The sequence below is a fragment of the Erythrolamprus reginae genome, chromosome 1 (genome assembly GCF_031021105.1).
Source record: "Erythrolamprus reginae isolate rEryReg1 chromosome 1, rEryReg1.hap1, whole genome shotgun sequence".
In the NCBI taxonomy this organism is placed as follows: domain Eukaryota; kingdom Metazoa; phylum Chordata; class Lepidosauria; order Squamata; family Dipsadidae; genus Erythrolamprus; species Erythrolamprus reginae.
In genome coordinates, this window is record NC_091950.1 from 209,921,662 (window position 1) to 209,938,419 (window position 16,758).

Below are 16,758 nucleotides of genomic sequence, written 5' to 3' on the forward strand. Positions count from 1 at the left end.
GGCAACAGATTCTCTTAATCTCTACATAAGATGGATAATGTCCTAATGGGAAACCAGATCACAAACTTTCCATGACATCATTTTTTTAAATTTTTGGATGTTGTTTCAAAGTATTAGTAGTAGTATTAGCATTAGTATTAGGAAATGTTTTTAATGCCTGCTTCAACAGAATATTCAACTGTTCTTTTCACTCTTAAAAAAACCCTATCACTATCCTAGAAGCACTTCAACAGTCCTTGACTTACAGCAGTTCATTTAGTCACATTACAATGCCCTAGAACCATTTTTCACACAATCATTGCAGCGTTCTCATGGTCATGTGATCAACATTCAGATACTTGCAAAGGTCTCATTTATGATGGTGGCTGTTTCTCAGGGTCACGTGATTACCTTTTGCGACCTTCTGACAAGTAAAGTCAATGGGGAAGCCTGAGTCACTTAGTAATCATGTCACTAACTTAACGACTGCAGTGATTCACTTAACAAGTGGGGCAAGAAAGATCATAAAATGAGACAAAACCCATTTAATAACTGTCTTACTTTACAACAGAGATTTTGGGCTTGTCGCCATATGTCATGGACTACCTATATTTACAAAATCAGTTTGACTCAATGCTAGCAGACAGTGCTACTTTAGATAAATATTTTTAGAAATTTTTAAAATAAATTATTGATAAGTTATGTTAAAAAAATACAGCAGGAAGCTATATACATTTTAATTTTCTCTTTATTGTTTTCTTCTCTTATTTAACAAAAGGATACAAATAGCTGGATATATGGTTGTATAAACAGTACATCATCAAAGTGGTAAGCATATTTTATTTTTATGAGATTATGAAAATAATTTCCTTTTTAAAATATTTATTTAATTGAATCGTAAGATCAATCTCTTAACAGTCATTCACAATTATGACAGTCTTGGAATGGTTGCTGGACATAAATCATGGTGCTGCTGCCCATGGTTACATGTCACAACTCAGGATTTTTTCAGGATTTCAGCTGCATTCTTATAGTCTTTCCATGTATAGAAGGATTCCCCCTCTCTATGTTTTTCTACATGAAAAGAAGTCAAAACTCTTTGGTGACCTGCAGGAAAGTTTGAGAGTGAGAGGACTGCATGATTCTTTGATTGTGAAAAACAACCTTATCCCATCTTACTACCATGTTTCCCTAAAAAATAAGCCCTATTCCAAAAATAAGCCCTATCCCAAAAATAAGCCCTAGCCTGTTTTTTAAAACATGGTCCTAAAATAAGCCTTACCCCCAAAATAACTATTATTTAAGGTCATCATCAGTGGGGGTCATGGCCTGCACTGGAAGTGGTGAGGGCATGGGGCCCATTGGTATCCAGCAGAAGCCACAATCTGTACAGCACAGGTGAGTTGATTACCTGTCCAAGCAGCTAGCAGAGGTGGGGGAAGCAGGGATGTCATCTGGACATGCTGGGTGGGCTGAAATAAAGCTGAGACATGGTGGGCCAGCAGCACCAGCAGCAGACAGAACCAGAGGCATGGGGGGAAGGCAGACAATTCGGATGCACCAAGTGGGCTGCAGGAAAGTCGAGAGTCATTAGGTGGAGCAAATGGGTGCTGTGGAAAGCTTGTCTTTGTACAGTGGCACTGGCAGTACATTGAGGCGTGGAGGTGGAAGGCAGGTGTGGAGGTGGAAGGCAGGCAATCCCAACACACTGCATGGGCCACAGGCAAGCTGAGAGATGCAAAGACAAGCCTCCCATGGCCATCCGCCCACTCCGCCACACTGTCTCTCGGGTTGCCTGTGGCCTGTGCATCATGTTTGAATAGTATTCCTCCCCCTGCATCTCTGCCTCCATCTGCTGGTGCAGCCATGGAATGACAGGTTTCCTGCAGCCAGTTGCCTGCTCTGACCCACTGACTCTCAACCTCCCCACAAACTACATGACGCAGCTGGATTGCATGCCTTCCTCCCTGTGCTTCTGCCACCATCTGCTGATTGGAGAACTCACCAGACTGCACAAACACAGAGTGCGCCCACGAAGGAGCCAGCAGGCTGAAGCTGCTGTCAGACAATGTTGGCCTCCACGCACTCACAGCCTTTTGTATGTGATCCTGGGTGTGGGAGGCACCCAGCTAGGACTGATTTAGTTCTAACCTCTTTCAATCCTTAATTAGACTAACAAACTAGTTACTTCTAGGCCTCTTCATTGGGTGTCATCTCCAAAATGTGCCTACTGTAATATGTGTTTATATATTAGTTCTATTTGTATGCTGCCCAACTTCCTAAGGACTCTGCTTCTTTCTTTTCCTAGCTTCATCCTATGTTTATTTCCTGAAAATTTTTGCAATGGTGTTTTTTGCAATATGTTTAAATCCTTTTCATTGTATATCAGAGTCCAAGCTGTTTATTAGTAAATACAGTCTACTTGTGTCTTTATTTCTTCCCAAATTAATACCACAAAATACTCCTGTCCCTTTAAAAATAGCATTTTTGATAATAATAAAAATCAAATAATCAATGCTTTTTGAGAAACTGCTTTCTCTGGACACTCTGTTTTTAATATGTCTCAGTTGCTGTATTGAGTATTAATAATAATGGAATTAAATTTATTTAATTATGGAATTAAATTTATTTAATTATGGAATTAAATTTATTTTCTAAATTTGTTGCTCAAATGAAGAAAAGCACTAGTTTTGAATGGATTATTATGATTTCATTCTCAATACATATTCATGAATAGTTTGTATCACAGCTCTAATATTTTTATTTTATTTATATTTTTATTTTAATATACATTTCACAGTCTGCAAGCAATTGACTTGTCTTGGAATGCTGAGTTACTACCAACGGGCAAGGTATTTATTCTGAACCTCAAAAACAAATTTATTAAGTATGTGTATTTGTAGGACTGTGACTTATCATCTCAGACTTAGTATGTTTTCTTCTAATGTTATTATAGATTACACAATTAAATATTAGATAATCTTTAAACTTAATTTTTAAAAATATATTCAAGCATTATTATTATTTGCATTGTTTTTTAGATTGTCACTTTGAAACTTCAGGATTATCTATCTTTGACTCATATTGTGATTCATGTTCCAGTAGTTAATGGTATTAAGGTAAAATTTATTTTTAAATATAATTTTTAGAAATGAATTGTGAGTATCTTAAATGAATTTACATATTACATCATGGTGAAATTGCCACAACAATAATCATATTCTAGTTGCAATAAATGCAGAGAGTTGATATCTTATATTGGATGAAGCCTTTGCTTGGTTTAAGTTATAATGGTAAAGGGTGCACCACTGGAAGATCTAAGGTTTGAAGAAAGTTCTCTAGGTGGGTACATAATTGATCAAGCTATCAGGCTTTTCCCCCCTTCAATGTCTGGATTAAACAACCACAAGTTCTAAATTACATACTGTATTTGGAATGGATAAAAACCTACATATTAGTTTTAATATAACAATAAGTAATTTTGCTTGTCTTGCAGTTTACTATGGACTGTGAGTTCTTTAATGAAGTTTCAAGAACAGTGCAACTCCCTGTAACTCATCTTTTTACTTTTGGTAGGTTCAGTTCATTGCATTTGACATATGGATTAATTTTACTTCTTCCTTCTACTACAATTGTGATTTTAAATCTATAATCCTATACAGATTTATCTGAAAATTGCTCTCACTGAACTCAGGCTTGTTTCTAGATAGATATGATTCACATGATTCTTGACAAATGTATCTTTTTCTTTTATGTATGCTGAGAGCGTATGCACCAAGACAAATTCCTTGTTTGTCCAATCACACCAATAAAATTCTATTCTATTCTATTTCTATTCTATTCTATTCTATATAAATAAGATTGTGTTCTTGTCTTTTAACAAAACATTTTTATAAAATGGCTATTTCCCCCCCCCCACCTTATTATTTAAGTTTTATTAATGCAGTAAGGACTTTTTATGTCTCTGTACAGCTAACATTCAACATATCTTCTAAAAACCCATTTTAATTTTTATCTTTTGTTAATTCTAACTAACAAAACAATAATTTCTGCAGGGTTTTCTTCAAGCAAAATCATACTAAATTCAACTGGCCTTATTCACATTGTTCAGCTCCAACATTTTGGTCAGGTATTAATTTTTGAAGTGTATACATTATTTGTTTGGTAGAATCTAATATGGATTAGTTTTGGGAAGTAATACTAATATAGTATGTTATTTTTCTTTAGATATATCAGGCTTTTAAGATCTTTATAGAGAGTAAATGCCAGACTCTCAAAGGTAAATTTATTTCCTGTCTATCTTTTCATATATAAAAATGCTTCTTGTTTGTTAGTTGCAGATTTTATTGTATTCTTATCACTTGTTAAATTACTTTTTCTTGTTTAAAAGAAAAAGTGAGAAATTACTAAAACCAATAACAGAACAACGAAATAACAAAGTTGGAAAGGACCTTGGAGATCTAATTTGCCCCCCTGCCCAAGCAGGAAACCATGTAATATTTCAGACAAATGGTTGTCCAGTCTCTTCTTAAAAACCTCCTGTGTTGGAGTACCCACAATTTCTGAATGCAAATTTTTCCACTGATTAATTGTTGTAACTGTGGGAAATTAGTCTCAGTTCTAGTTTAGATTTAATCTGAAAGTGTGTACTTAGGAGCCATAAGGGAATCCCACAAGTAGAGAGCCAACCACTGAGAAGAGGGCTTACATCAAGACCGCTATAGTTGACATCAGAGTTCAGGCAATTTGTAGATAAGGAAGAAATGTTTATTTCAGATTAGCTCACATTAGGGAAGGAGGACAGACTACAGCATTGTGGGAAAATGGTGGCTGCTTCCAAGATCACATCACACTACCCAGCAGTGGAGCGGCCTGTCCTCCTTCTCCAACCCAAACACTAAAGTTCAGGGCTTTTTAAAAAAATAAGTGCTTGCGGTAAGTCAATGTGGGGGATGGTGAGAAATAGGCTGCGGGAAGAATCTCTACAGCATTACTGCAGCCTGTCATAAGGAAAACTGACCGTGGGGGTATTACAGTGCCTGTAATTTTGGGATCAGATGGAAATAAATATTTGGGGGAGTCCACCATAACTTCAGGATTATAAGGATTACCTGTAATGGGACCTCTACACTCTCCTTTCAGGATTGGGGATGTTCATAAACTTCTGCAACTCCAAAAGGAGATTTTTAAGAATAAATTGCTACTGTTCAAAATTGTTCTTTTGATAGGAACTGATTGGCTATTACCCAATTCACTTTATGATTTGTTAAACTTGAAGTTTTAAACTTAAAAGTGATTCATTTTGTGCTTTCATTTGTCCCTTAAGAAAGAAAACCCAGTGTATATCAACTTCATATACCATGGTCACATGAAGATTCCTTAACTTTGTCACAGTAAGGATTTCTCATTATTTACATTGTTAAAATATAATAGGCTATAAAGTATTTTCTACCTATTTTACAAAACAGATATCTTTTACTTTTGATAGATAAGCTCTATGAAAATTGTAAGTTAAAAATCCAGTTTAGGCACACAGTCATTTGGCAATGCAACCAGTGCATTTATGTGGCTACCAGGGGGATGGCATAATATTTTATGATGGCTAAAAGTGCTTATGGACTCATTCCAGGCGGGGTGGTGGTGGTTTCCAAATTAACATGCTGCCAGTTCACTTCCTCCCATGCCATATGGCTGCGCCTTGTGGGCATGCACATGCTTTGTATTGCGCACACATAAACAGTACAAACCCCCCCCCAAAATTCAAACAAAAAGCCAAAAACAAAATGTCAACACATGCACAGTGTCAGAAACTCAGTTTATGCACATGCACAGAAGCAATATATACATACATTATATATATAATTTTTTAAAAACATGGCGGCACCCATAGTCTGGCACTGACTGATCCAGTTCAGTGACATCATTGTGACATCACCCATGGGTTGCTACTAGTTTGTGCAAGCCTGTCTCAACTGGGAGGAACCCATCTCTGGTCCCAGGCTGCTTGTAATCTTAAATAGTCATTAAGCTGAGTACTATTTGAATAATTTATTTGGTTTACCATCAAAACAGTCCTAATTTTCTTCCACCAAGGTAGCTTATAGACTTACCACAACTGGTAGTAGTGTAGTTTTTCTATCCGAGACCTTAACTGGATTAAAATGTGCTTTGAGAGCCTTTGCCTTTTATTGCAAGGACAAAGAATTAGTAATACATTTTGAAAAAAATAATTAAAAAAGAAAATCCTAATATTTTGCTAAATGCCCTAGCTGACAATTAAATGGCTATGGAATTGAACAAACCAAGGCTTTTCAGTATCTTAGACTTATTTTTTTAGACTTCCAGTAAGAGAATTACTATCTCATTCAGAATCTACAAATATTAACTTTGGCAACTGGAATGTTCTGATTGGGAGTGGCACATTACTTATCTACCAATGTGCCCTTCCAGTTCTTACATGTTCATATGCATGTTGTATGTTTTACACTGTGTCTCAAATGTGATCCTTTGTTAAGAGTGAAAGTAAAAGTAACTATTTTAGCTATTGTTTAAAGCTTAAATATTGTCCATAAAAGTACCCCTTTTTATACTAGATGATGATTTCAGTGATAGGTAGAAGAGATATTTACTAAAGAAACTGTACTACAGTGATCCCTCGATTTTCGCGATCTCGTTCTTCGCGAAACGCTATATCGCGATTTTTCCCACCCGATGACGTCACTCTCTTCCTTCCTTTCTCATCTTTCTTTCTCTCTCTCTTTCTCTATCTTGCTTCTTCCTCTCTCACACTCTCTTTCTCCCTCTCTCATCTCTTTCTTTCCTTCTCTCTCTTTCTCTATCTCTCCCCCTCTTGCTGGCGGGCGGCGGGCGGGCGAGTGGGGGCATCAGCGAGGAAGACCCAGGGAAGGTTCCTTCGGCCACCCAGCAGCTGATCTGCTCGGCAGCCCGGTAGCAGCGAGGAGCCGAATCGGGGTTTCCCCTTTGTGTGGGCGGCGGGGAAACCCCGATCTTTGTCTGCTCGCTGCTGCTGCGGCCGCCCAGCAGCTGATCTGCTCGGCAGCGCGGTAGCAGCGAGGAGCCGAATCGGGGTTTCCCCTTTGCGTGGGCGGCGGGGAAACCCCGATCTTTGTCTGCTCGCTGCTGCTGCGCTACCGAGCAGATCAGCTGCTGGGCGGCCGCAGCAGCAGCGAGCAGACGAAGATCGGGGTTTCCCCGCCGCCCACGCAAAGGGGAAACCCCGATCTTCGTCTGCTCGCTGCTGCTGCGCTACCGAGCAGATCAGCTGCTGGGCGGCCGAAGGAACCTTCCCTGGGTCTTCCCCGCCGCCCACGCAAACTCCACCATCTGCGCATGCGCGGCCATGAAAAAAGGCGCGCATGCGCAGATGGTGTTTTTACTTCTGCAACCCTACATCGCGAAAAATCGATTATGATAATCGAGGGATCACTGTACTTTGGATTTTCTGAGGGAGATCATGTACGTATTTGTTTTAGAGTTTTCTTTGAGCTTTTGACTAAATTGAATTGGAGAAAACATTAATTATCTGATTTGCCTGTTAAGAGATAGGTTAGAGCAGTGTTTCCCAACCTTTTTTGAGCCGCGGCACATTATTCATATTTTCAAAATCCTGGGGAACACTGAAAGGGGGCGGGGCGGGGGGGCGGGCTAAAGAAAAGTTTGGACAAAAAAACCCTCTCTCTTCCTCCCTTTCGCTCTATTATTCCCTCTTTCTCTCTTTTCCTTCCTTCCCTTCTTTCTATCTCTCCATCCCTCTTTCTTTCTTCATCTCTATTTTGCTCTCTTTCTCTCTCCCTCCTTCCCTTCCTCTATGTTTTACTCTCTCCCTTGCTCTCTCTCTCTCTGTGTCTCTCTTGCTATCTCTTTCTTGCTTTTTTCTCTCTCTCTTGCTCTCTCTCTCTCTTTCACTGTCTTGCTATATGTCTCTTTCTTTCTCTTTGCCTCTCTTGCTATCTCTCTTTCTTTCTCTCTCTTTCCCTCTCTCTGTCTCTCTTGCTATGTCTCTCTTTCTTTCTCTTTCTTTTTTTCTCTCTCTCTGTGCCTCTCTTGCTAAGTCTCTCTTTTTCTCTTGCTATGTCTCTCTTTCTTTTTCTCTCTCTCTGCCTCTCTTGCTATGTCTCTCTTTCTCTCTTTCTCTATCTCTCTTTCTCTGCCTCTCTTTCTTGCTCTGTCTCTCTTTCTCTGCCTCTCTTGCTATGTCTCTCTTTCTCTCTCTCTCTGCCTCTCTTACATGTCTCTCTTTCTTTCTCTCTCTCTCTCAGCTGACTGCAAGCGGGAGCCCTGACGGCGGCAGCTGGACGTGCTACTGGACACCATATATGCCAGGCCCGCAGCGCCAGCATGTACGACGTCCAGCAGCATGTCCAACCGCCACCGTCAGGGCTCCCGCTTGCAGTCAGCTGAGAGAGAGCGAGAGAGCTCTCCCTCTTGCTGCCGCCATCTCCCTGCGACTGCCTGCGGCCGCTGCGGCCACCACCACCCCGCTCCCATTGCCAGTGCCCTCCCACCGGGCCACAAAGGACACTTGCCGTCGACGCCAGAGAAGCTCCAGCTGGGCGGGGTGCTGCTGGTACTTCCGTCCTGGGGCTCCCGCTCGCAGCTGTCAACCGGCTCCTGCTCGATGCCGCGGTTTTCGGCACTCTCCTGCTGGGCCCCAAAGAAGGAAGGCAGGAAAAAGGCGCGAAGAATGGAGCTCTCCTTCTTCCTGCCTTCCTTCTTTGGGGCCCAGCAGGAGAGCGCCGAAAACCGCGGCATCGAGCAGGAGCCAGGGGACAGCTGCGAGCGGGAGCCCCAGGACGGAAGTACCGGCAGTGCCCCGCCCAGCTGGAGCTTGGCGGCACACCTGGCCATGTCTCACGGCACACTAGTGTGCCGCGGCACACCGGTTGGGAAACGCTGGGTTAGAGGATAAAAAGCTATTTGTCACTTCTTCCTAGTTAACAAATAGGTTAATAAGGAAGAGGTGAAGAGATTATGAAATTGTTTATACTTGTCACGGTGCAGATGGAAAGTTGTTTTCTTAGGGGGAAGGGTTTATTTACTTTTCCTCTCTTACACCTTTTCCCCTTTCTTTTTAGTTTGTATTATCTTTTATTGTTCCATTTAAAGCAGTTATAAATGTATTACAAAATAACAAAGGCACTATAGGTCCTTGTTTTATCATGCATGAGATGTTGAGATGTTGAATATTTCTTGCCAATTTTTTTCTTCATGGGAATTCTCCTGAAAAAAAAATTAAATATATACATGCAGACACACACACACACACACACACACACACACACTGTGAAATACTCTATTAGTCCATGAAACTTCTCATTCAAAAAATGACATCAGTCAAAGAAGAGGCTATATCACTCCCTTTAACTCTTATGTTTCCAAATATTTTCTATCTTCCATTTGCTATTTTCAATGCTACTTTGATTATTTTTATTTCTGACTAAAATTAAGCAGGGTTCATTAGAGTTTTTAATTAGACTATCATCTTTTTAAGTTTCTTTTGCAGTTGAATGAAACTAAGGGGCAACTTATCAAAATATGAAATTAGTCCTTTCTAGAGGTTTTTGTCATAAAATGTATTATTATTATTATTATCATCATCATCATTATCATCATCATCATTATTATTGCTTATTTCTTATGAGCTGCCAAGAATTTTTTGTGAGTGCAATAGGGTATACATTTAATTAATACAGTCATACCTCATCTTACGAACCTAATTGGTTCCAGGGGGAGGTTCATAAGACGAAACGTTCGTAAGATGAAACATTGTTTCCCATAGGAAACAATGTAAAGTCAATTAATCCGTGCAACCAACCCCCCCCCCCCCCGCAAAAAAACCGCTGCCGCCCGGCTGTCACCTTTTAAAACAGCCTGGGGGCTTCTCAGCGACCTCCTGAACGCCGAACGCCAAACCCGAACTTCCGGGTTCGGCGTTCGGGAGGCCGCCGAGAAGTCCCCAGGCTGTTTTAAAAGGTGACAGCCGGGCGGCGGGGCTTCCCAGCAGCCTCCAAACGCCGAACATGGAAGTTCAGGTTTGGCGTTCGGCTTCGGGAGGCTGCTGGGAAGCCGCCCGGCTGTTTTAAAAGGTGACAGCCGGGCTGGGGGGCTTCCCAGCAGCCTCCCGAGCCCTGAACTTTTGCCGAACTTCTGGGTTCGGGGTTCGGGAGGCTGCTGGGAAGCCCTGCCACCCGGCTGTCACCTTTTAAAACAGCCAGGGGGCTTCCCAGCAGCCTCCTGAACGCCGAACCCAGAAGTTCGGATTTGGCGTTCGTAACACGAAAAAAGTTTTTCTGAACCCCGGGTTCGTATCTCGAGTTGTTCGTAAGACGAGGGGTTCGTATCTTGAGGTACCACTGTATATCAAGATTGAAGTGCACAAAAATATTTAGAGTATGCTTTTTTAAATTAAGTGCTAATGTTTCATGTTGTTGCTCCATTGTGACTGTAGCATTAAGTTTGATTTCTGTTTAAATGTGATGCCTTACTTTGCAGATTAATAGTTTTTAAAATTAACTGTTTTAGGGATTCTTTGACTGAGATTTCTGCAAAATTGCATATTGCACAGCCTGAAAATGACTCTACAGTTCCTTTGTTGAAAATGTATTCATCTTCAGATTGTCAATATGAAGTAAGTAAAAACTATAAAAATGTTCAATTCCTTCTGCTTTTTCTTCAGAATAAGGTCCTATATTGTTTATTTGTTTATTTATTTTATAAATTTGTTTAACACCTTAGTCACTAAGTCATTCTACGGATTGTATCCAAAAATAATGAAAATATTGTGAAAAACTAAGGCTAATTATCTTTGCTTTCATCTTCAATGTGACTTATGGGCTCATTTTAAATGTATAGGGTTCAGTTACCATTCAAAGTTGCTTGTTGAATGAGTGGTCCTCAAAATTCTGGCTTTTGCTGCAGTCAAACACTTATGAGACCTTGTAATCATATGATTGCTGTTTGTGACCTTTGCTGCATGCTTCTCGTAAGCAAAGCCAATGGGGAAGCTGGCAGGGAAGGTTCCAAGATGCTCTGGTAATTTCCCCCAGTCTTTATGCACTGATACTACATTATCCTCTCCCAGTTTTCCTGTACTCCCATCAACCCATCAATCTTCTGCTTGTACCGTGTCATAACACCAGCTTCCCCCAATTTGTGCATGAATTCAGTTTCCTCCACCCCACCTATATACCCACATGCTCCTTTCCTGATACTCCCTCCACTTTCTGTTTTAACAGTCTGCATGCTTTGGGGTTATGATGGCAAATAGGTTGCTGGGATTGTCATTGCTAAGTGATACAATTACATGAGGGCTTACTTAGCGATGGCAATCCTGGTCCCAATGTCTTTTTAACTGGACAACTATTTATATTGTATTTCTTAAAAGATACTTATACTGCTCTCTGTGTGATGAAATGACAAAGGTATCAAGAATAAAGTACATCTATCACTGTATAAATAGCACAGCTGAAGCCATGAAACCAGGATAATGACCTTAGTTGACCTTCTGGACTAGGAAAAGCATTAATGCTGATGATGGTTTTGTGTATGGGGAGAGGAGGGGTTGTTTCAACCTAATGGTGAAATAGGTGAAAAAGTTTCAACCTAATAGTGAAAACCATCATTGTCCATATGATGTAACAAGCTCTCTGGCAGATGTTTGACTTGAGACACTCGATCTTTGAAAGATCTGACATTGAAGGAAAAAAGATCCAAAGAGTATCTCATTAGTATTAACAGAAGGACTTCAATCTGCACTTATCAAGAGACTGGAAGCTTAAAGTACTTGTATAGGAGAGAGAAGCTATGAAATTCAACCTTTCAGAAGTAACATTTGTTTTTGTAAAGCATTTTAGTATCCTTATATGGAGATCATTTAAAATGTGGATCATTGTGGACCAGGAGTCTTCATCTAGGAGAGACTGGAGTTGATGCACAATCTAAATTAAAAAGCCTTTTGGTACTATGAGCACACACCACATTTATCTTTCCAGTAAAAGTTTTTAACTTTTTATCTCAAATATTTGTTTTTAAGTAATAACTCTTTGATAGTTGTGTTACTCTTTGTGTTAAACTAGGTAACTGTCAAGACCTCTTTTCTGCAAGTTCTTGGTCAGGTAAGATTTTATTTAATATTTTATACACAATTATGTTTAAGTAAATTAAGAGAAGTAAGGTTTGCAATGTAATACAATTTGATACATTTTAAATGATCAGTTACTGTTAGAGCAATGTGTGTTATTTAAGGCTTAATTGTGGCTTTAAAATGTTAATTGTGGCTTTATAAAGCCCCAAATAAAATTAATTTACTAGGTTTCTCTATCAAAGGGTTGTGCACAATAGATTTTGATAATATTAAAATTATCTTCAAGCAATGAATTGCAGATATGGATTGCCAAACAAATTTAAGTAAGGTGTCACATCCCAATACAGTGGAACCCCGACATAAGAGCTGCTCTACTTAAGAGCAACTCGAGATAAGAGCTGGGAGGGGAGAGATATTTTTGTTCTACTTACAAGCCCAAATTCGAGATACAAGCGCCAAGGAGCTGTCTCCTGAAGCCAAACGCTAACTTCCGCGTTCAGCTTCAGGAGACAGCTGCGAAGCGGCGCGCGTGTTTTAAAAGGTTGCAGCCGGCCTGGGGGGCTCGGGGGGTGCTTGCAGCTTTCTTTCTTGCTCTTTTTCTTTCTCTCTTTTACCTTCCCTTCCTCTATTTCTTCTTTTCTTTCTCCTTCCCACCTTCTTCCCTCCCTCCCTCCCTTCACTCATTCCTCTCTTACTCTCCCCTTTCATAAGTTTCCTTGCTTCCTTCCTCTGTTCCTGTCCCTTCCCCCTTTCTTTCTTTCTTTCTTTCTTTCTTTCTTTCTTGCTTGCTTTCTTGCTTTCTTGCTTTCTTGCTTTCTTGCTTTCTTGCTCTTTTTCTTTCTCTCTTTTACCTTCCCTTCCTCTATTTCTTCTTTTCTTTCTCCTTCCCACCTTCTTCCCTCCCTCCCCCCCTCCCTCCCTTCACTCATTCCTCTCTTACTCTCCCCTTTCATAAGTTTCCTTGCTTCCTTCCTCTGTTCCTGTCCCTTCCCTCTTTCCTTCCTTCCTTCCCACCCTCCGTCCATTCATTCACCCATTCCTCTCTTGATCGCTTAAAGCCGGTCCCTGGTGCAAAAAGGGTTGGGGACCTCTGTCCTACAGGATTGGGTGGCAGAGAAGTTGAACATATGTAAATTTAAAAGTTTAAGAAAGTTTACAAGTTAAGTGAAAGAAACTTCATTATTCATTTATATGTACATGTACATTTCTTCATTAAAAACATGTCTTTCTGCATAATTTAGACTAACTTTGTGAGTTTTTTGAGGGCTGGAACCAATTAAAATTATTTACATTAATTCCTATGGGGAAAAGTCGTTCGAGATAAGAGCTGCTCGACTTAAGAGCCCAGGTCCGGAACGAATTAAACTCGTATCTCGAGGTACCACTGTATTCTAAAAGGGTTCACTCCAGCCTCCTATTTATTATTCATTACAATTCTGACATTTCATAAGGCCCTCATTTTACCCAGGCCCTCAGCAGTCCTTTTGAGATTTTTAAGGGTACTGTACTCCTATACACCTTTGGTTAGGTCTATACAGTGCAATAGACGCTCTTAACTCTCATGCTACTATGCTGCTCCTTACATCCTATTTTATTTGGGCATATCTCTTCTCAATTATTTAGATCATATCATTGTTTGCTATTAGATATTTTTTTTATTGTATTTGGCCTTGAACTTGTAATAACCTGACTGAGGAAATAGTATGAATAACTGATACCTCCAGCTGCTTTTGAGTATGCACATACTATCTTTTCTCAATAAAATGTATCAAGCAATCATGAATTCATAGTATCCTCATTTTCTATTGAAATAAAAAATGTGCGTCTGCCTGTTTTAAGGCAGAATTTAAAGTAGTTGTGTAATTGCTGTAAAATATTGTGGGAGGGAAGTGCTCTAGAAAAATTATTTAAAATGGCAAATGTTTCTGAGCAAGTATAGTACTTACCTTTGCCATTTGATATATGATCATCCACTGCACTGTCTCTCATACCGTAGAAGAAAAGTTTTGCATATTCAAAACTCTTTGACCTATGTTTAATGCAACTACTCTATATAATTACACAATTGACTACATTGAGTATGATTGAATTCTGAGCTACCATGTCTAGGGTAATTAGATATAGTATAATATGAGATGGTTCCTAAAGTTTAATTACAGATCTGTTACTTGTTTACAGGAAATATTGTGTATGTGTGTGTGTGTGTGTGAAGTAGAAATTTAGACATTGAGTAAAGCAATGTTGCTTTCTTAAAGCAAAATGCATAACATGAAAATGACACACATTTCAGAAAGTTTCAGCAAACTTGTAAAATAGTATTGTCATTGCTACAGTGAAATTTACTGTAAATTATTTAAAGCCAGTTTTGTAGATAACATTATAATATTCCAGATTATAACATTCTAAATAGATTGAATAATTCCAATTAGCTGTTTTGGAGCAGAATGGGACAGCAACAAAATGGCAGCCGATATTTTCTGTTAGTGTATTACGATTCCTAGATTTGTTTTGTTTAAATCCATCTTGCCTTAATTTAAACATTTTCCGCATAAATGATCACATTCTAGATTCTTTAAGTACACATATCACAGTCCTTGCTTTTTTTGAAAAAGTAAACAAAGGTTAGATTCTGATCACTCAGCAGAACACATGGCTATAGAGTCCCAAAGTAAACCAAACATTTCCAAGCTTTTTTGTAAATTGCTAACCACACTTTGATATTAATATTTATGCTGATCTGATCTCATACATATTGTGATGGAATATCCACCTGAGGAAGCAGTGGAAGGGAATCTTGGAAGCACAATGCTTTCTCAGGAAGGAGGCAGTATATTCCAGAGAGAAGTTCAAATTAAGAAACTGCAGTCCTGAGCTAGAATCTCTCAGGATACATCTAATAGGCTAGAGGTTTATAGCTTTAGCTTGGGAAGATTATGTCCATTTGGTGTAAGCAAATAAAAGATTGGACTCAATTGGATTTCACTGTGCCATTTTTGGCCCAAAGCACTTACTAAAGCTTGTGGTTTACTACAACTCATGATGTTCTGCTATTCTTTAATATTTATATTGGAACATATTATCTTCCTAAAAATCAACGAGAAAACAGATTCACTTCCTAATCTTTCCCCCTTAATAGATATTTGAAGGTGAATTTGTTAGGATTGGAAATATTTTATGCAAGATTTCTCTTTCCATGAATATTCAGGATGGTCCCAAGCAAGACATTTTTATATACTGTATCTGTATAGAATTGTAAGAATGACTGAGGTAGTTAGTATAGGAATAAAGGGAAAGGTGGAATAAATTTTCCATGTTCTTGTTTCCCAAAAAACATCTTTGTTTTATAGGTGATAAGATTCCATGGTGGCACTCTTCCTATGTACATTATTTCTAATATTCTTCTTGCCTACAGAAGACAGTTAAGGTCCCTAGTGTCAACAGGTAACATTACATGAAAAGATTTTTAAGCAAGGTTTGTTTATCACTAAAAAACTAGTTCACATTGCATTTAATTTTATGTTCTTTATGTTGTGTCATTGTTCTTAAAACAAGGCTGACATTTGTTTAAAACTATAATGAAACAAATTCTTTTTAGAATGTAGAGATAAAATGTTTACATTAGTAGTAATTAGGGAATTATGAATATTTCATAGCTTATTGACTTTAACAGGACCATATTTTAAAATAAGGTTTTTACGACACAGGTAGTTCTCAAGTTACGATGACAATTGGAATCAAAATTTCTGTCACTAAGTAATACCATTGTAAAGCTTGATTCCACTTGACTACATCCCTAAGCAACAGCAATCCCGGTCTCCCTTTGTGGCATCCCACCAATCATTAGCCACAGACTGATCCTGATCCAAGCCATTCCTGTCTACATCTGTCCCAGCCACAAGCCCCAGTTCTTCTAAAGGAAAGGACTACCTGTCCTGAAATGTTCCCCAACTGCCTTTAGATCATCTGGGGTGGGGAGAGCACAGGAAAGCAGGCCTGAGAGTGTAGGCCACCAAAAGGCAAAATATGGGGGAGAGATAGACAAGTAAGATAGGCAAGTATCCCTGTGGTTGATCATGTGGCCATAACTTCAGGGACTATGCATAACTACTATTTGTTCAGTGCCTCCATAATTTCAAATAGTCACTGAATGAATTATCATAACTCGAAGGAATAAAGCTTTTGAAAAGCATATTTCTAAAAAAATATATATTGGGCTTTTTAATAAGACTTTAAACTGGACATGGAAATGTTTGCATGGAACTAAACATTATTTTAATGTGAATATAGATATTTAAATAGATGGGTTTAATTTTTTTCTGTTTATGGTCAAGTAAAAAGACTTGGGTCTGTTTTATGCACTGAATGTAGCCTTACCCACCTAGTCACACCCACCCTTTGGCCTCTGCCTCCAAGCAATTTACCTCTTTGCAGCAAACAGCGCAGAGTCTGTTAAGCCAAGCAACTGATTATCAGCTTCCCAGCCCTCATCTGATTTGAAGTGCTAAAATGAAAGTGAAACTAAAGCTACAAGGAGGCAAATTGGGAGGGACAGGCAGAGGCAGAATTTTATTTTCTTGTGCGAATCAGTTGCTGAATCTGGGTGCAAGGAGGTAAGTCAATAACTATAAATATCTGTAGAATGTTCAAATTATTAGACTTTGCCCAGCCAGGTTTCA

At 39.1% G+C, this 16,758-nt stretch overlaps 1 protein-coding gene across 1 annotated transcript in view; it reads left to right on the plus strand.

Moving 5' to 3' along the window:
- Positions 1-16,758, plus strand: part of PGAP1 (post-GPI attachment to proteins inositol deacylase 1) — a 54,992-nt gene that overhangs the window by 27,143 nt on the left and 11,091 nt on the right. The window contains exons 11-20 of the mRNA XM_070732124.1: positions 758-807; positions 2,780-2,831; positions 3,021-3,098; positions 3,476-3,551; positions 4,035-4,108; positions 4,207-4,258; positions 5,306-5,372; positions 10,522-10,627; positions 12,075-12,113; positions 15,430-15,523. Of these exons, the coding sequence (XP_070588225.1) occupies positions 758-807; positions 2,780-2,831; positions 3,021-3,098; positions 3,476-3,551; positions 4,035-4,108; positions 4,207-4,258; positions 5,306-5,372; positions 10,522-10,627; positions 12,075-12,113; positions 15,430-15,523 (688 nt within the window). The remainder of the gene's footprint in view (positions 1-757; positions 808-2,779; positions 2,832-3,020; positions 3,099-3,475; positions 3,552-4,034; positions 4,109-4,206; positions 4,259-5,305; positions 5,373-10,521; positions 10,628-12,074; positions 12,114-15,429; positions 15,524-16,758) is intronic.